This window comes from Poromitra crassiceps (genome assembly GCF_964638095.1).
Source record: "Poromitra crassiceps genome assembly, contig: HAP1_SCAFFOLD_244, whole genome shotgun sequence".
NCBI classification, from domain to species: domain Eukaryota; kingdom Metazoa; phylum Chordata; class Actinopteri; order Beryciformes; family Melamphaidae; genus Poromitra; species Poromitra crassiceps.
Genome location: NW_028152150.1, coordinates 154,840 through 175,245, shown reverse-complemented (window position 1 = coordinate 175,245; position 20,406 = coordinate 154,840). Strand labels below are relative to the sequence as shown.

The window sequence follows — 20,406 nt, the reverse complement described above, 5'->3', positions numbered from 1 at the left end:
CCTGGGAGTCAACATCCACCAGGACCTGACCTGGGCCGGCCACACCGCCACTGTTGTCAAAAAGGCCCAACAGCGACTACACGGACTCAGGCGCCTGAAGAAATTCGGGCTGAGGAAAGAAATCCTCGGGGACTTCTACAGAGGCACCATTGAAAGCCTGCTGACAGGCGGCTTCACCGCCTGGTACGGGAACTGTACCACCATGGACCGCAGAGCGCTACGGAGGGTGAGGCGCGCGGCCCAGCACGTAACAGGGTGTGAGCTGCCAGAACTGCACGAACTGTACAAACAGCGGTGCCTCAGGAGGTCCCTGAAGATCATCAAAGACACAAACCATCCCCACAACAGCCTGTTCTCCCTGCTACCCTCAGGGAGGAGATACAGGGTTCCAAAAACACGCACAAATCGCTTGAGGAACAGTTTCTTCCCGCAGGCCACGAGACTCCTTAATATGCACAAAATAGTGCAGTAGTCGTACCGTACCGTACTGCAGCTGCTACTATTACGGATGCCTAACGTTTAATTGTAAATTTAAGTGTATGTTTAATAAGGTGCCTAACGTTTAATTGTAAATTTAAGTGTATGTTTAATAAGGTACATGCTATTTGCACATGTATGTATAAAACGTCGAATTTGGAATGTCTGAACACGTCTAACGTAAGCACATGACATGTGCACCTATGTGCAATGAATATGCCACTGTCGTATAAGCCACCGACTTGTCTTATTGCTTATTGATGCCTATTTCTTGCCTTATTGCTGTCTTATTGCTATTGATGCCTATTTCTTATTGCCTATTACTTATTGCTTGTTGCCTATTTGTACTATGTCGTAAACGGAGTCCACTGCACAAGAATTTCACACGTGGTATTTGTACCATGGAGTGACAATAAAAAAAAAAAAATCTTGAATCTTGTGTTAGCTCTGCCCACCCTGTGAACCTACAGTAACCTACAGAGTGAGTCTATTGTGTTAGCTCCGCCCACCCTGTGAACCTACCGTAACCTACAGAGTGAGTCTATTGTGTTAGCTCCGCCCACCCTGTGAACCTACAGTAACCTACAGAGTGAGTCTATTGTGTTAGCTCCGCCCACCCTGTGAACCTACAGTAACCAGCAGAGTGAGTCTATTGTGTTAGCTCCGCCCACCCTGTGAACCTACAGTAACCCGCAGAGTGAGTCTATTGTGTTAGCTCCGCCCACCCTGTGAACCTACAGTAACCCGCAGAGTGAGTCTATTGTGTTAGCTCCGCCCACCCTGTGAACCTACAGTAACCTACAGAGTGAGTCTATTGTGTTAGCTCCGCCCACCCTGTGAACCTACAGTAACCTACAGAGTGAGTCTATTGTGTTAGCTCCGCCCACCCTGTGAACCTACAGTAACCTACAGAGTGAGTCTATTGTGTTAGCTCCGCCCACCCTGTGAACCTACAGTAACCTACAGAGTGAGTCTATTGTGTTAGCTCCGCCCACCCTGTGAACCTACCGTAACCTACAGAGTGAGTCTATTGTGTTAGCTCCGCCCACCCTGTGAACCTACAGTAACCTACAGAGTGAGTCTATTGTGTTAGCTCCGCCCACCCTGTGAACCTACAGTAACCTACAGAGTGAGTCTATTGTGTTAGCTCCGCCCACCCTGTGAACCTACAGAGTGAGTCTATTGTGTTAGCTCTGCCCACCCTGTGAACCTACAGTAACCTGCAGAGTGAGTCTATTGTGTTAGCTCCGCCCACCCTGTGAACCTACAGTAACCCGCAGAGTGAGTCTATTGTGTTAGCTCCACCCACCCTGTGAACCTACAGTAACCCGCAGAGTCAGTCTATTGTGTTAGCTCCGCCTACCGTGTGTCACCACAGACAACAATTTCATAAATGCTGCAATACTGAGATCACTTTAAATCAGGATTCTGAGTTTAATGTCAGAATTCTGAAAAAGAAAAAGAAAAAGAGAATAATCAGAATTTTGACGGAAAAAAATAAAAATGATAAGATTAAAGTCAAAATTATGAGGAAAAAGTCTGCATACTGTTACATGTGACATGATCACTGATGATGTTACCATAACCGATGTTGTACCGGAATTTGAATGTCTCGGGTCCCTATATTTTTGTCACATCAAAGTGGGGTCACAGTTTTGTTCCCAAAACAGGTTGGGAACCCCTGCAGTAGATATTTAACAATATATTGTGTAATTACCATGGTGGTTTCCCGCTGCGTTGAGACTCTTGATAATGGCAAAGCTGTCAGTGGATCTGTCAGAAACTGCTCGGCCTCTTGTCCCCCAGCTGACGAACACCGACTGTCAACTGCTTAGCCACCCGACTGTTCTATAAGACGGAGAGAAAAGACGGAGAGAAAAGACAGGCTTGAACCAGGTTTCTTCAGAATCGGTGTTACAGCAGCGGATTTGAGAGATGATGGGACAGAACCAGAGGTGAGGGAGGAATGGATGATTGCAGTTATCAGGGGCAGGAGAGAGGGGAGGGAGGCTATAACCAGGGAGGAGGGCAGGGGGTCAAGTTGGCAGGTGGATAGCTTGTATTTCCGGATGAGTTTTGATAAATCAGCAGAAGAGGGGAGATGGAAGCAGGAGAGAGGTGCAGAGAGGGGGGGGGGGGGGGGGCTAGGGGAGATGGACAACCGGACATGAGAGGGGTCAGTTGCTGGTGGATATTGGCTATTTTTGAATTGAAAAATGACATCAGGGAGTTACAGTGGTCAGTGGAGTAGAAGTGTGGGGGAAGGGAATCGGGGGGGCGGAGTGAGTTGTATTGGAGGATATGGGCATGGTGCATCTGTTTGTTAACACGTTAACTGCCAACGACGTATTGATACGTCAAGCAGAATCCAACCGTTGACTGCCAGCGACGTATTGATACGTCAAAAAAATCGTTTTTTTTTTTTTGACGGTGGATCGTTGATCTGGCCCTTTTGCATCTTCTATTATACTGTTAGAGCCGCCGGGCGTGTGCAATCCATTCCGCCGACCCACTGAGTGGCGACGGTGCTCAGACTATTGAGTGTTGTTTGGCCAGAAACGCACGCATTCCAGCTGAGCTCAACCGAGGACCCAGAAGCGAACGAGCCTCATTCTCATACTGTAGGCGAAAACCTTTCACACGGGCGCACGGCGGTGGGGGGTTCCAAAGGTGGACTGGGTGGAAAGCACACTTTGAAGCGCGCAGCATAAAGCCTAGAGTCACACAAGGCTTCGTCAAAGCTCTCAACCGAAAATCCAAGAACGGATTAAGCCACATCCACGCTCGCCGACGAGGGGCCGCCAGAGAGGGAGGCTGCTGCTCACTGCTCAGACAGGCAGGAGAGACTGGCTTGTGACTGACAAACGCTGCTGAAATCCACCAGACACGCCCACGGAGGGAGGAGTTGTAAGGAGAGGGGGTGCGGGTGCTGCTATGGAGGAAATTACTGTTCAGAACTATATTGTTTATGTCTGATGTCTCACTGATGCCAAAAATAAATGGTTAAAGTGACTGTTTGATATTGAATTTCACAAAACTGCGATTATCTCAGCTTTTTGTCTCAGACGCTGAAACCATGCTGTACTCAACGGCTAATATCTACATAACTACTAACTCTACAAACTAACTCTTTTAGACAGAGAAAGCACACATTCTATTAGTACTTTTGTGAACTTTGTGTTGACAAACTCCAAGCAGAAAATTATCCTTGGCTCTTGTAAAATGAGCCAGAATCCTCAAAAAAACCCTCTGGCAAAAGCTACCTACAGTAAAAAAAAAAGGCTGGCAGTGAATGTGTTAATAGTGAGTCCGGTTTTTCTGGAAAGCCGAGCTCGAGCTGACGTCCGCTCCGTCATTAGCTTAAACGACGATTTCAGACGGCAGCCCGTCTTTATTGTCACACGAACACACTACAACACATGCATGCGGCCACAACACAGACTCATGCTGACGGTGGCCGGTGAAATATGTCCTCTGCATTTGACCCATCCAGGCTTGTCCTTTCCTCCAGGGGGCAGGCCAGGAGCAGTGGTCGCTATTTCTTTCCAGCGCCCGGGGACCTTCATTGGACCATCATTGGACCAACTCTAGATGTTGTCGTCACTGGTCGGATGACGATCTTCTGCATGTTTTTAGTGGGGGGTTATGTACGGAGGAACCCCCTGGGGGGTACGGGGAGAACATGCAAACTCCACACAGAAAGGCCCTTTCGACGAGATAGCCCACCTGGGCAGTAGGCACTGAAGATATGGGGGGGTCACAACTCCAGCGCCCACAGCGTCCCAGGTGGGAATCGAACCCAGGACCTTCGAGCTGTGAGGCGACAGCGCTTACCACTGCACCACCGTACCCCCCCACTAGCTATTGTAGCGCTGGCTTATGTTGTATTGTTGATTTTGTATTTCGTGTGTCTTGTAAGCCCATGTGGGCGGGGCACTGTCAACAGTGCACGACACAATGACTAAAACAAATCAATCAATCAAAACCTACAGCAATTTCCACAAGAATGTGTTCCACGATTCACTTGTTGTGACCCTCACTAAAGTTGGTATAGTAGGAAGGTTATTTTTCTCAGTTATGTCATGAATGAATAGCGTATGCCAGCCCAGCATATTGCCCTCAGAGCTTTAAGAGCAAAGCCACAATCACCTTTGGCTTTGAGTCTAGAGTTGGAATAGTCAGCAGTTTCTTGCCTTAAAGGTCCCATATTGTGTAGTTTTCTGGTGTTTTAAATGTTTGTCAGGGGTCTTAAGGTCATGCATTCTGTTTGGGATTTGGAGACATCTCGATTTTTTTTCTTTTATTTACCCTCTGCAGCTCAGTATAGGCAGTTTTTTCTACAAAGGTCCTGGTCTGATTGGCCGATGAGGCGCTCCGGTGAGGCGCCCCTCTGATTGGCCGCCTGATCTGTCACTCAAAGCAAACGCTGACTGAGCCTAGAGCAACTGACTGGGCCAGCTGTCTGTGCCTGTACACTGCCTGTAGCCTCCTTTAGCTAGCTGCACTGATCGATGACGATACGACTTGCGATAAACAAATATTAAAGTATGCATATTAGCCATACAGTTCCTATGTCTTTCTGCTTTAATAATGTTAACATAGACTCCAAACATAGCCTATGCCCACTGAATAAAGAAATTAAATACACACTGACTCTAGCTGAAACTACACACAGCGTGTTTGGGCTTTGGCAGAGGGGCGGAGCGCACTGTTGCAAGGGAAAGGTGTACGCTGGATTTACAACACAAGACAAAATGATCAGGGCCCGTATTTATCAAGCTTCCTAGAATTACTCCTAAGAACACTGCTAAGAGTACACTTATGAGCAAAAAAATTCCCAGCCAAAAGCTGCACTTAAAAGTCAGTTATTATGCATCTCACTCCCTCTTTCAGCGAGGTGTAGGACTGAATCTTAAGTGTCAATCTCAGAGCTGATTTACGACAGGTGTGTGTGTGTGTGTGTGTGTGTGTGTGGTGACAGGTGTGTGTGCCGTAAAGGGAAATGTTGATGACGCAAGTATGTGCAAATTCCAAGTACACAGGAACGGCCAATCGCTGAATGGAATGCACGAATATCCTAAATAGAGATGATTCAACAGTGAAATGCACAATGGGAGTGTAGCAGATTTCAGAAGAAATTATCAACAAAATAATACAAGATAGCCTACATTGAAAATGACTCAAGAATAGGCTAAATGTTTCCTAATCCACCCAATTTACCTAATCCCACAACTGACTCGAAACTGGTGTGCTGTCAATTGACTACCCTATATAGCCAGGTTCTATAGGCTGTATGATGAGCAAACATGGAAGCCAAAAGAAAGCCGAATTGGAGGGAGGATGACACGCTGTGCTTAGTGGAGTTAGTAGAGCAGAGGAAACAAATAATCAAAGGAAAGTTCAGCCCAACTCTCACCAGTCGAGACAAGAAGAAGGCATGGGAGCATATTGCATTGGAGCTGAATGCATCACAAGTACATTGTGTTCGCTCACCAACAGACTGTGAGAAGAAATGGTACAGTGTCCTATCAACATTGCCCTGCTGGCAACTCCTAACCACTTAGGACACCTCCTGAGGACTCCTAAATAGCTGGGGGAGTAGGAGTGTTTCCTAGTCTTAAGAAGGTTGATAAAAAGCTTTTATTCTTAAGTGTGAGAGTAGAGACTAAATTTCACAAATTCTCAGCACTTACGACTAAAATGGCACTCTGAGACGCTTGATAAATACGGGCCCTTGGCCCGTATTTATCAAGCATGATGTTGACATCATGGCATTCAGGAGACAGAGACGTGCGCGAATCTTCAGAGAGCGGAAGGATGTACTTGAATTATTTGACAACGAGCAGTTGATCAAACGATATCGATTAGACAGAGCGGGCATCATCTATGTGACCGATTTGATTTCAATCATGAGAGACCAGAGGGTAAGGTTAATCAGCAAGCTTTATTAAAGTATGGCATGGCGATAGGATTCATGGCCTGAAGCGGTATGGCATTAGTGACTCCGTGGCAGGATGCCTCTCTTCTTGAGGCGGGAGGGCATCTGCTCGGAGAACCCCCCCCCGTGGCAGGATGCCTCTCTTCTTGAGGCGGGAGGGCATCTGCTCGGAGAACCCCCCCCCCGTAGGGGATTCTTCGGGAGTCAATACATTGGTGGTGGACTGGGGAGGTGGGTGGGGTGAAACGCGGCTTCCAGAGAAGGAATTGGATCAGCTTAGTGCAGCGGCTAGAGGGCAGGGAACAAGGGCTGTGGTGCGCTCGGCGTGGCTATAAATACTGTCACGTCATAGCTTCGGTACTGACGACATTAACGCCGTCACCTAGGCAAGTGCGTCACTACTGCACTGACGGCATTAGCGCGTCACTCTGGGATTACTGCACTTGATGTCACGCTAGCATTACATGTGATGCTGAGGTCGCTATGTTTCTAGATTACGTGTGGCGTGAGGCAGCGTGTCTGGTCTTCGTCTTGAAACTAGGTCGAGACCATCATTAGGGACATCATCACACCACTGACCCTTCGCAGCAATGGCATAACAGCAGAACATGTTTGCTCATCATACAGCCTATAGAACCTGGCTATATAGGGTAGTCAATTGACAGCACACCAGTTTCGAGTCAGTTGTGGGATTAGGTGAATTGGGTGGATTAGGAAACATTTAGCCTATTCTTGAGTCATTTTCAATGTAGGCTATCTTGTATTATTTAGTTGATAATTTCTTCTGAAATTATTGGTGAATATATGCTACACTCCCATTGTGCATTTCACTGTTGAATCATCTCTATTTAGGATATTCGTGCATAAGGGATTCCATTCAGCGATTGGCCATTCCTGTGTACTTGGAATTGCGTCATCAACATTTCCCTTTACGGCACACACACACACACACACACACACACACACACCTGTCACACACACATACACACACACACACACACACACACACACACACCTGTCACACACACACACACCTGTCACACACACCTGTCGTAAATCAGCTCTGAGATTGACACTTAGGATTCAGTCCTACACCTCGCTGAAAGCGGGAGTGAGATGCATAATAACTGACTTTTAAGTGCAGCTTTTGGCTGGGAATTTTTTTGCTCATAAGTGTACTCTTAGCAGTGTTCTTAGGAGTAATTCTAGGAAGCTTGATAAATACGGGCCCAGAACTCTAAACTCCCCCTGCTAGCACCCCCCCCCCCCCCCCCCAATATAGACTTTGACTTTTCTCTGCTGCTGTATGTTTCTCTGTGCGTGCTGTAATGTTTATGGTGTTGTGTCTGTTTGTCTACTTCTTGCACTGAAGCTGAGCTACCATGCTGTACCTAACAATTACCACCAACATTGTTGTGTGGCACTGATAAAGTATCTTATCTTATCTTTGAAAATGGCCATGCCAATTTTTTCCCCTTGCCAAAATTTAGCCTAACTTTGGAGCGTTATTTAGCCCCCTTCGCGACATGGTAGGTTGGCTTTAAAAATTAGCCACAGCCTCCCAAAGACAGTAATAACATCAATCGTGGATTTTCGGGCCCACCCAAAAAGTGGTGGGGACAATTTTAGCTGCTCTGAAAATTCCACCATAACCTGCGCCCATGGTTGTAGCAAACCCTAAAGTAGTTTGTTTCTGTTTTTACATTTTGGGAATGGACTTTAGGTGAATTTACTGCTAATTTGATTAGAAGGGAATGGACTTGTTTGTTCTTATTTCAGAGTTCATCTCAACAAAGCCAAATCCATCACATGAACTCCTGTTATCCAGATGTGACAGCTTTGCTATCACGCTCAGTGGAAAACTAGCTCATATCCCTCTACCACTAGATGGCACGTTTGTGTTGGGATGAGGAAAGGAAAGCAACAGATTATTTCTGATGTTTATTTATTTATTTCGGTGTGAATCAATCTGTAGGGAAATTAGTACCAAAATGAAGATTTTCATTTTAAAATGAGTGTGAAAACTGACAAAATGACTCCTGAGAGTGAACTGCACTAGCAACTGCACTATTAAAACTGCACTATTAACTATCTTGCACTCTTACAAACAGCAACATTTTAAAGGACACACTTAAATATTAAAAAAATCACCATCAGGGTGCAGTTTCCCCCAAAATGTACATGTAGTTACATTTACTTTTAAATCCAACCCCCATTTTATTGACTCTTTGACAATATCCTGCAGTGTTTTATTTCAAGATCTTTTATGGGGTGGATGGGGGGGGTAAGAATCTTCCATAAAACTTCAAGCAGATTTGTCCTATCAGACTAATTGAACAGCTGAACCTGCACTGATTCCTATCAGGAGAGAGAGAGCCAATTACTGATGAGAGCTGATCAGCAACAGCTGTGGCAGCAGTAGGAAGTGCTTTTATAAGCCTCTGCTGTGGCTCTGGTAGTTCAGTTGTTTTGTCTATTGGTGATCAGCAGAGCAATGGAAACTTTTTGGGCTTTGGTTCTCTGTGTGCTGACTGTTTGGCTTGCTAAAGGTTTGTATTTCTCTATAATGCTGTTTACATCAGTTTGTATGAAATAGGAAATTAACTTGATTAAGGTGAGAGTAAGGCCATGTATAATTTCACAATATTCTGGGCTCTCAGCCTTGCAGCTTCAGGTTGTTCTTTATTGCATTGGACAAGGCAAGAGAAATATTGAGGCTTAATTGGACTGGCTTTGCCCTGTATTTTGTTATCAATAATGGCAGTAACCTGTATTAACTGCAAGTGCACCATCTATTCTACAGGACCTTGTTCACCAGTTGGGGACCCACATGAGGATGGTTTGAAGAACCTGGGAGGTAAATCAGATTTTCCACCATACAGGTTTCCAAATGGATTTAAAAAAAATCCACGGGCAGAGAGACTGTGAAGCTACCTGTACACAGGGCCTAAAATTAACACCCGGCCGCCAACGCCAAGCACCATGTTGGCGACTAGATTTTACGGTTGATGGGTGACGCTCCGGGGTCTACCGCCACGTGGCGCTTCCCAAAATAGTAATTGTGTAAAATTTAAATCTCTTTTGGTGTGCAGCCGGCTAACATGAGGGCTTTGTGAGACTGTCTCTAGTTTTCTGGCTGGGCGGGGTCCTTCGGGCTAACACTGTTTAACACGGGGTTCTACTCACACCGTCACGCGCAGTGAGAACAAACGCAGCCAGGCAGCAGACATGAGAACAAACGCAGCCAGGCAGCAGACATGTGACAGACCTGAGAACAAACGCAGCCAGGCAGCAGACATGTGACAGACCTGAGAACAAACGCAGCCAGGCAGCAGACATGTGACAGACCTGAGAACAAACGCAGCCAGGCAGCAGACATGTGACAGACCTGAGAACAAACGCAGCCAGGCAGCAGACATGTGACAGACCTGAGAACAAACGCAGCCAGGCAGCAGACATGTGACAGACGTGAGAACAAACGCAGGCAGGCAGCAGACATGTGACAGACCTGAGAACAAACGCAGCCAGGCAGCAGACATGTGACAGACCTGAGAACAAACGCAGCCAGGCAGCAGACATGTGACAGACGTGAGAACAAACGCAGCCAGGCAGCAGACATGTGACAGACGTGAGAACAAACGCAGCCAGGCAGCAGACATGTGACAGACCTGAGAACAAACGCAGCCAGGCAGCAGACATGTGACAGACGTGAGAACAAACGCAGCCAGGCAGCAGACATGTGACAGACCTGAGAACAAACGCAGCCAGGCAGCAGACATGTGACAGACCTGAGAACAAACGCAGCCAGGCAGCAGACATGTGACAGACGTGAGAACAAACGCAGCCAGGCAGCAGACATGTGACAGACCTGAGAACAAACGCAGCCAGGCAGCAGACATGTGACAGACCTGAGAACAAACGCAGCCAGGCAGCAGACATGTGACAGACGTGAGAACAAACGCAGCCAGGCAGCAGACATGTGACAGACCTGAGAACAAACGCAGCCAGGCAGCAGACATGTGACAGACCTGAGAACAAACGCAGCCAGGCAGCAGACATGTGACAGACGTGAGAACAAACGCAGCCAGGCAGCAGACATGTGACAGACCTGAGAACAAACGCAGCCAGGCAGCAGACATGTGACAGACCTGAGAACAAACGCAGCCAGGCAGCAGACATGTGACAGACCTGAGAACAAACGCAGCCAGGCAGCAGACATGTGACAGACGTGAGAACAAACGCAGCCAGGCAGCAGACATGTGACAGACCTGAGAACAAACGCAGCCAGGCAGCAGACATGTGACAGACCTGAGAACAAACGCAGCCAGGCAGCAGACATGTGACAGACCTGAGAACAAACGCAGGCAGGCAGCAGACATGTGACAGACCTGAGAACAAACGCAGCCAGGCAGCAGACATGTGACAGACCTGAGAACAAACGCAGCCAGGCAGCAGACATGTGACAGACGTGAGAACAAACGCAGCCAGGCAGCAGACATGTGACAGACGTGAGAACAAACGCAGCCAGGCAGCAGACATGTGACAGACCTGAGAACAAACGCAGCCAGGCAGCAGACATGTGACAGACCTGAGAACAAACGCAGCCAGGCAGCAGACATGTGACAGACCTGAGAACAAACGCAGCCAGGCAGCAGACATGTGACAGACCTGAGAACAAACGCAGCCAGGCAGCAGACATGTGACAGACCTGAGAACAAACGCAGCCAGGCAGCAGACATGTGACAGACCTGAGAACAAACGCAGCCAGGCAGCAGACATGTGACAGACATGAGAACAAACGCAGGCAGGCAGCAGACATGTGACAGACCTGAGAACAAACGCAGCCAGGCAGCAGACATGTGACAGACCTGAGAACAAACGCAGCCAGGCAGCAGACATGTGACAGACCTGAGAACAAACGCAGGCAGGCAGCAGACATGTGACAGACGTGAGTAAGAGGCCGTCACATGAAACTGCTACACTGCTTTCCTAATTTTCAACCCAGTGGGCGTCTCCACCTTCAACCCAGTGGGCTTCTCCACCTATTTTTTTTTTAACCACAGGTTGGGAATCACTGGGAGGGTAAATGGGTTCTCTGAAAATCCATAGCTAGCCTAATTTTGTGTGGCTTTGCCTTTTTAGCCTTTAATGTGGTAATCATGAGTGTTCAGTTCTCATTGTTTTTTTACTCTACAGTAGCCTATGATTGGAAACCAATGAAGTGGAAGCTGGTGCAGACACCCCCCCCCTTCCCCCCGTGTATGACCATGTGTACAACATGACTGCCTCATCTGACTATGCTGAGAACATGACTGACTCAGCCAACTCAACTAAGTTTTGGCCAGCATTAGGTTGGGGATTATTTATAGGGATTTTTCTTGCGGGTGGCTGAGTGACTACAGCCTGACATGGGCAACATTGGGCATGCATTTCTGCATACCTGCTCTGCCTCTACCTCAATAAAGAGTAACGTCTCATTTTGTCATTTCTGTATTCCTCAACACACAACTGTATGAATCATGTCTGTCCTGTGTCGGATTATGCTTCTGGTGTTTGGGTTTTCCGGGAACAGCTAAGCTACTTATTATGTCTATTCTAAAGTCATCTATTGCTCAGTCGAAGAGGGACGGAGGAAATGAATCACAGGGTATGAAAGGTTCATGTAAACCAGGGGTGGGCAACTGGCTTCACTCACTCAGTGTGGGTCAATAAAAAACTAACAAAACAAAAAACAAGGCAGACATTTTTGGTTTGGTTTGGTTAGAAAACCAAAATCTGTGTTTTTATTTTACTGTACATCCCAGAACATGGCGCTAATGGCGTGAGCATTGTCCACCCACATACTGTTTAATGTTAGCATTTGAGCTAACGCTATTGTAACTAACTATATACACCACCAGCATGCGCATTGCACATGCAACATTACTAATCTGATTAATATCACATATTTGGGTGATTTACCTCATCAAATTGCTATAGCGGGCTGTTTTAAAGCTGAAGCATAGTTTCTGGTGTCATCTGAATGGAAGAATGAATAAATTTGAATATGAAAAATATAAATGTTGTTGGTATAATAAATGTTGATTACCAGTCTTTTTCATCAAATTAGTAGCTATACAGTAATTGTGAGTGATGGTGTTGCAGTAGGCTACTGGTGGAAGTGCACGGTCACAATCTGGCCCTCTGGTAGCAAGGATTTTTTTGTGGCCCTCTCTATCATCAAAGTTGCCCATCCCTGATGTAAACAGAAGAACCTGAATAAGAGCTTAAGAGCCAGTGTGGCCAATAGCCTGGTGCATGGAAACATAGCCATTAGCCATTAGCCAGTGTTTTCAGTGTGAAGGGCGTTCAAGCCCCCTAGCTGTAAGCAACAGTTTAAGCAGATAATTGGCAGTTGTTGAGGTTTGGATGGTGAACTGACCGTGGTGGACCTGGTGACTCTTCCACTCCTGGTCCTCATGAGGGTCACCTCCATGTCAGACGTGTTCTTCACCAGAGTGTCCATCTGAAAGGGGACAGACAGATGGCCGTAACTCCACCGACCAGAAGAGCACTTGAAGTGGTCCTTCTCTTTGTGTTTACACAGCGCTGACAGACTCTAGCCTAGGTAAACCCAGCCCCCACGTGACCTGCTCTCTCAGTTCCCAGTCACTACCTAGTGACTGAGAACAGGTCTGAGAGCAGGTCACGTGGGGGATGGGTTTACCCAGGCTAGACAGACTCTGCCTTTACCCACTGTGTTGGCTGCTGTTGGTCAACAATCTCCACTGTCATTTGTGTTTATTTGATAACACAGCTTTGTTCAAGATGTAATTCTATCCAATAAAGACATTTTGAGATGTGTTTTTTCAGAGTAAGAGAGAGCTATATCTGACACCTGAAATAGATTTGGGTGAATAAGGTAAATGTCACAGTGTATCACTAAGAGGGGGTGGGGCGCTCTTCTCTGCTCCCACCAACAACACACATGCTCATTGTGTGTTGCTGTTAATGCCACACTAACCTGTGAGTTCACCATGACTTCTTCACACTCTATGTTCTCCTGGCAGATCATCTGGATCTCATCTGAACAGTCCATCCAATAAAAACAGCACAAAACACATTCAACCATAGTGACATTTATTTCAGTGATATTACCAATGTATATATATAAATGATATATTTTTATTGAGGGCTTGTTATGGCTTGCTACACTGTCATTGTCAAATCAGAAAAATGTAAAAGCTCAGAATTGAGAAGATCAGCATAAAACAGCGCACCAAAGAAACAGCATTTTGAAGACGTCTTTAACTGAAGACTTAAACTGCTATATTTAACAGTATTTAAGACAGGGGTGCTCCGATCACGTTTTTTTTTTTGCCACCGATCACCCATGAGAAATATCTTCCTGACCGATCACCAACTACAATTTCTTTTTTAAAGCAGCTATAGTCAATTATAAAACAGTTTCCATTTGACATAATAGGCCTACAATTCATGCATCAAATTGAAAGTGCAGCACATTTTCTTGTGTAGGCTAAAGGAAACCACCAACATGATTTCTTTGTGTGATATAACTGGTGCACAAGACTGTGTTGAGAGTAGAAACGGCTAGAAGACTGTTCTCATTTATAGTTCACTCCAGTTCCCTCAGTTCAGTTTATAAATGAACAAAAATATTCCACTTCGGGATTTCCATGTTACCAGTTCAATGCATTCAAGTTCACTCAACAAAAATACATTCTGGGATGTCCCTGTTGTTAGAGAATGTAATTTCCCGGAAATTCCATTCTCTAACACCTGTTATCCAAGAAAAATAACTTGGACCAATGCGACCCAAGGAAACTATTTTATAGATATATAAACTTAAGCTGGTAAAGCTAACCGAAGCTATTAACCAAAGCTTTGTCAAGTGGTCACCCGTCTATGCCAACGCACGGCTGCTGACATGCTGTTGTCAGTTCAGGTTAGTTCATTAGTTGGTTAGTCAATTACAAGATTAGAACAGCTGTCTGTCGGCTCCTCAATGGATTTCCTTGCGATGACGAGAGGATGAGGAGATATTTTGCCATGTTTAACATTATGAGGACGCACGCAAATTTGGATCAAACGCGGACTTAACACAGCGCAAATGCCTCTGTAGGCTGACTTATAGTGGATAACTGGAGGTAACTTCACAAGGGGCGTGTTGACAGAGTCTGGTGCGGTGTGGAGGTGAGTAAAAAAACACTGACGGAAGAGCGTGTGATTTGCAACACAATGCTATAAACGATAGAGCATAATATGAAAGTGAAACGATAGATAAATGTTTTCTATCATGAAAATGTTTGTTTTTTTCCGCGATTTGTCTCTCCCTGGAGCTCAAGGTCGCTCCCCGACCCGCTTCCTCAACTGCATCCTGAATGTGAGCACTCGGCAACGGGCTTAGTTGCACTGGAATGCCGGGGGGATTCCTGGAGCTCAATAGTCAGTCACAGTCCCTGGGCTGGCAAATGCCAAATGACACAGAGCATGTGTGAGTAACGTCTCATGCTGGAGAGGGAGGCGGCATCTTTTAAATCTCAGGTTTGACAGACAGCTGAGAGCTCCTATAAGATTAATTAGCATTTATGATGGGATATGGTTGTAACATCATGAGCCCTAAGTGTACCGCCCACTTCAACTCCAGTCTCAGCAAACAGTAAAAACAGAGAAATGGCAATATTTAGGATTTGGGTTGAAACTAATGTCTACAATGTTGATGCTTACAATTAGGCACATAAGAGCCTAAATTACATAGTTGGAAGGTTTTGGTGCATTTTAATACTTTCTCAGGATCTTTAAGACATTTTAATACTTTCTCAGGATCTGAAGACACTTTTTTTCTTCCTTCAAAATTTTACAAAAGCTGCAAGGGTGATGAACACTTTACAGACTGAAAAAAGTGGGACTGAAGCATTTCTGAAAGTGAACTCAGAGGAAGACGTACCAGAGTCGTCCGAGTTCTCATTGCGAGGCTTCTCCACGTCTTCAATCACATGACTCTAAAAGATGAAAACCATGTCAACAATGACCACAACAACATGTCAACAATGACCACAACAATATGTCAACAATGACCACAACAACATGTCAACAATGAGCACAACAACATGTCAACAATGACCACAACAACATGTCAACAATGACCACAACAATATGTCAACAATGACCACAACAACATGTCAACAATGACCACAACAACATGTCAACAATGACCACAACAATATGTCAACAATGACCACAACAACATGTCAACAATGACCACAACAACATGTCAACAATGACCACAACAATATGTCAACAATGACCACAACAATATGTCAACAATGACCACAACAACATGTCAACAATGACCACAACAATATGTCAACAATGACCACAACAACATGTCAACAATGACCACAACAACATGAGTCAACGACCTAATATGTCTGACCTGGTCACATGACTGGTCACATGACTAAAGATGAAAACCATGTCATGGGGGGGGCATAGCACGGACGTAGCACGTGGGAGGGTCACGCTATTCCCACCAGTTTCTGGGTGCCCAGATTGATGCAGTGTCGTGAACACATTTATTTGAGCTAACAATGACAACATCATAGTCAATGGAAAGATGTCCACTGCAGAGACGACAGAGATGCATTTTCAACTTGTAGAAATGTTCCTGGTACTTCATTTATAAAGCATTAATTGGGAAACTTCCATCTTACCTATCCTCACTCCTCTCTTGTAACAGTGGAGGTTATCAAACACGATCGCGGTCCTATATCAGACTGTCTGTCCCACGGGTGCGGACCGAACAAGGAAAGACCGCTTTTTCTTGGTTCGCCCCCAACAAATGGAATGTGCTCCAGGAAAACTTAAAAATGGATCACTTGATTCTTTTAAAGCACTTTTAGAAAGCATTCCTCATAGGGTGTGTTCATGTTTTCTTTGAAATTATTTAATTATGCTCTTGTTGTTCTTATTGTCTGTCTTGTTAACCTGTAATTTTGTAAATGCTGTATATATTCTTTGTCCCTTCCAAATGAGAGCTTGCTCTCAAGGGACTCTCCCTGTATAAATAAAGGTTAAAAAAAAAAAAAAAAAAAAAAAAAAAAATACTTTGGGGAACATTGTCAAGATGGCTCTGCGTTCTATATGATATGCATGAATATGTTTGGATCATAATAAAGCGCCTCTGATGAGAAGTCTTCATTTGCTAGTCTCCAACATATTGTATAGCTTATCTTTAAAGGATGGTTTTACCGATTATCAACCCACTTTGCATCTAATGTGGTTAACTCATTGAATGCCAATGACGACAGCTGTCGTCAATTCAAATACTGACGTAGAGTGCCAATGACGACGGTTGTCGTCAATTGCGTTTTTTGACGGTGGGACGTGGATCAATCCCTGATACATCTCTGGTACAACTATTGTAGCTATTGGAGGTCTATAACCTATTTTACAGAACCCTTAGGTGGCGACAGTGCTCTCCACATAACAGAAAGGCAAGGAAAAAACAAAGAAGAAGTCGTTATGGAAACGGAAATCGCATCGCATCCGTATGCATCGATATGCTGAAGCACGTTACTGCAGCTGTGCCTGCAGCAGCCAATCTGCTCCCACAATTGAGCCGCTCTGTGTCGGTTGCGACAGCACATCCGCACATCCACACCGTGGAGTTATTATTCTCAACTGGAAGCATCGTTGCCGGTGACAAACACACGCGGAACGCTGTAAAAAAGCTGCACCCTTCACTGTGCGCACAGCAAACTCAGCAGAGAGCCACCACAGACAGGAGGAGGAGTGTGCAGTTGAGGCGAGGCGAGGCGGGGCGGGGCGGGGCGGGGGGGGGGGGGGGGGGGCACGCAGAGCAGCACGCAACACCCAGACAGACCCAGGCAGCAGGACAGGATTGACAAACGCAAGCCAGAATATCCGATGCCCACCAGCAGCAAATCAAGACCAGCAAGAAGCTGCAACCAGCAGCGCACGCAGGGGCCAGCGCTGCTGGTTGTAGCTAAAAATATTATTCTGCCAAACAAAATTCCCTGGCCTAAACTGTTTTATTGAAGGAAATTATTTTTGAGGTGTGACTACATTAGAAAAGATTAGCTTCAGAGTCAGTGTGTGCTTGAAATGTTTAATTTCACAAAAGGCCAATTATCTCAGCTTCTAGAAAAAAATTGTTGTTTTTGGATGAATCAAGCTATCTTCTCCGGCTCATAACTAAAGAACGGAAAATGGGATCAATAAACTTTTTTTTGCAGATGATAGAATAGAGTCTCATCGTTCTTTGTGCGTGTTCAGTGTTTACATAGTAATATCACACAATATTCTGTGGGCCTCGAGAAATCACTGAAAACGCTCTGAAACTCTGGCACTGGGAGCGTCCGTTCTCCAAAAGTGGCTGGCACTCAATGAGTTAATATAAGCAGATGGGCAGTGTTTATGTAAAACGTGTCACAACGGAGCGTTTTGCCAGAGGAGGAAATGGGAGCTCTCCATCTGGAATACATATTCACCTTATGTTCCAACACAGGGGTGAGCCAGTAAACCATAGGACTACCGTATTCCTCTGCTAAACGCCTGCACAGAGCCGCAGCGCTGGATTACTCCGCAGATCAGCTGTTATTTTGGGTTATTTCTCCCGGTTTGTTATTGAAGACACAACAAATAGAATACACAAACGAAAATATGAGTGATTTTGATAGTGAGGACGATATGCCATTCACCTTGGTGACAAGAGGATACAATTATGAACCAGAGACAGTAATATACAGAAGAGGAACTTTTGCAGAGAGAGAGTGAACAGGCAGAAAGAGAGAGACGGGGAACTGCCATAATATGCTGCCTTACTGAATGCCAGTGTCCTGCAGACCTTTTTCACCATTCCCAGGATAAATTGTGGAAAACGTCCCAGACCAGAGAGGCCAGGTGACTTGTTGTCTCTAAAGTAAGTCAGTGTTTTGTCTCTCTTCTAAGCCTTCCTGTTTTGTAACTGGCAAGGATGATAATCTCACCACCTTCATCTGATATGTAACGTTATAATATAGACTACAATATTCTATAATATAGAGTAATCCAGCGCCGCGGCTCTGTGCAGGCGTTTAGCGGAGGAACACGGTAGTCCTATGGGTGGGAGGAAATGAAGTGCCGAATGAGAGGGCTGTTTGACGGTAAAGTAAAGCGCTGAAAATGGTCAAAATAGAGCGTACATGTACACTGATATTGATTTGTATATATGGGCGTTGTTTTATGTGGCTAAATTACATTTTAGTTCCTGGTTCCCTTAACTAGAGAGAGAGAGGTCTGGAGGCTGCTGCTTCAGAGTGCTGGGTCGCCATACACAGTGTGCTCAGCGTCCAGAACACTTTACCTATTTCAGTTAGTGTATGGAACTAGCTGATAGGACCCCACTTCAAACAAACCCAACTATCCCTTTAAATGTATTTGACTGTAGATATATTAAAAGACGTAGATCCATATCTAAGTTGTGTGCTGACCTGCATCACAGTGGCCTCCTCCTCCTCCTCCACGTCCCACTTGTCCCTGGAACACTCAGGCTCCTCCTCCACCTGCAGACGTTCACCAACACAGCTGTCAATCAAAATATAAAACCACCTCCCAGAAGCCTTGACTGTCATGAAGCGTGTTATTCACCGTCTTTTACTGGTCTTAACTCCAGAAAGGCCATTGAATTTTTGGGGCTCCAAGCAAAGGCCAAGAAAGTCAGTTATAAAGAGGGTCAATACAATTATTACGTTTCTTTGTACTGAAAGTGGCTGTAGGATGAGTCATGGAAGGACATTTTCAAAGTTATTTCTGTTCTACAATTCAAACAGCAGTTAACTGAGAGCAGTTTGGCCTTTCTAGTGTTAATGAACCCAAATACCGTTTCATTGTTTTCTCTTTCTATTGATTCCTGGCTGTTATGTTCATTTAGAGAGGTCAGAGGTCAGGCTCAGCCATAGAGCAGCCAGTGGAGCATTAAGGCGTTTACAGACTCGTCCGTCAGAGCCTCGCCCCGCCCTCCCCATATGACGGCGGGTGGAAGCTGTCATGCGGGGAGGGGACGACGTCGGCTGACGGGGGCTCCTCAAAAATGTAACTCAGCGGCGACGATACGTGTGTGACGTCAGCTGCACGAGAGTTGTGATTGGCCGTTGCCTTGGGCCGCATACGTAGCTTCTGTGTTTCTTTCTTCCTTCCTACATACAATCATATTTTTAGCTAACAATACTATTGTACTAGTTAATCACTATACTAAAATATATCACTATTGTTATCAGGGCTATCTTATATTGTATTGATTAACCGCAGTGCAGATTGGGTTTGTGCTGCACCACTCACTTGCCCAGCATGTAAACAAGGCCTGTGTTGTGTGATTCAAACGACTCAACCAACGTGCTGACTGACGTCCTAAGCATGTAGGGCTCGCTGCATGTAGCATGTAGCATGTAGGGGCTCGCTGCATGTAGCATGTAGGGCTCGCTGCATGTAGCATGTAGGGGCTCGCTGCATGTAGCATGTAGCATGTAGGGCTCTCTGCATGTAGCATGTAGGGCTCTCTGCATGTAGCATGTAGGGCTCGCTGCATGTAGCATGTAGCATGTAGGGGCTCGCTGCATGTAGCATGTAGGGCTCTCTGCATGTAGCATGTAGGGCTCGCTGCATGTAGCATGTAGGGCTCGCTGCATGTAGCATGTAGCATGTAGGGCTCGCTGCATGTAGCATGTAGCATGTAGGGCTCGCTGCATGTAGCATGTAGGGGCTCGCTGCATGTAGCATGTAGGGCTCGCTGCATGTAGCATGTAGCATGTAGGGGCTCACTGCATGTAGCATGTAGCATGTAGGGCTCGCTGCATGTAGCATGTAGGGGCTTGCTGCATGTAGCATGTAGCATGTAGGGCTCTCTGCATGTAGCATGTAGCATGTAGGGCTCTCTGCATGTAGCATGTAGCATGTAGGGCTCTCTGCATGTAGCATGTAGGGCTCGCTGC

At 45.8% G+C, this 20,406-nt stretch overlaps 1 protein-coding gene across 1 annotated transcript in view; it reads right to left on the bottom strand.

Annotated features, from left to right (window-relative positions):
• Positions 1 to 9,071: 9,071 nt before the first annotated feature.
• LOC310770834 (HORMA domain-containing protein 1-like) overlaps positions 9,072 to 20,406 on the bottom strand; it is a gene marked incomplete at both ends in the record, with an annotated part of 28,789 nt that continues 17,454 nt past the window's right edge. The window contains 5 exons of the mRNA XM_083663544.1: positions 9,072 to 9,095; positions 12,837 to 12,920; positions 13,419 to 13,480; positions 15,363 to 15,417; positions 18,910 to 18,981. Of these exons, the coding sequence (XP_083519670.1) occupies positions 9,072 to 9,095; positions 12,837 to 12,920; positions 13,419 to 13,480; positions 15,363 to 15,417; positions 18,910 to 18,981 (297 nt within the window). The remainder of the gene's footprint in view (positions 9,096 to 12,836; positions 12,921 to 13,418; positions 13,481 to 15,362; positions 15,418 to 18,909; positions 18,982 to 20,406) is intronic.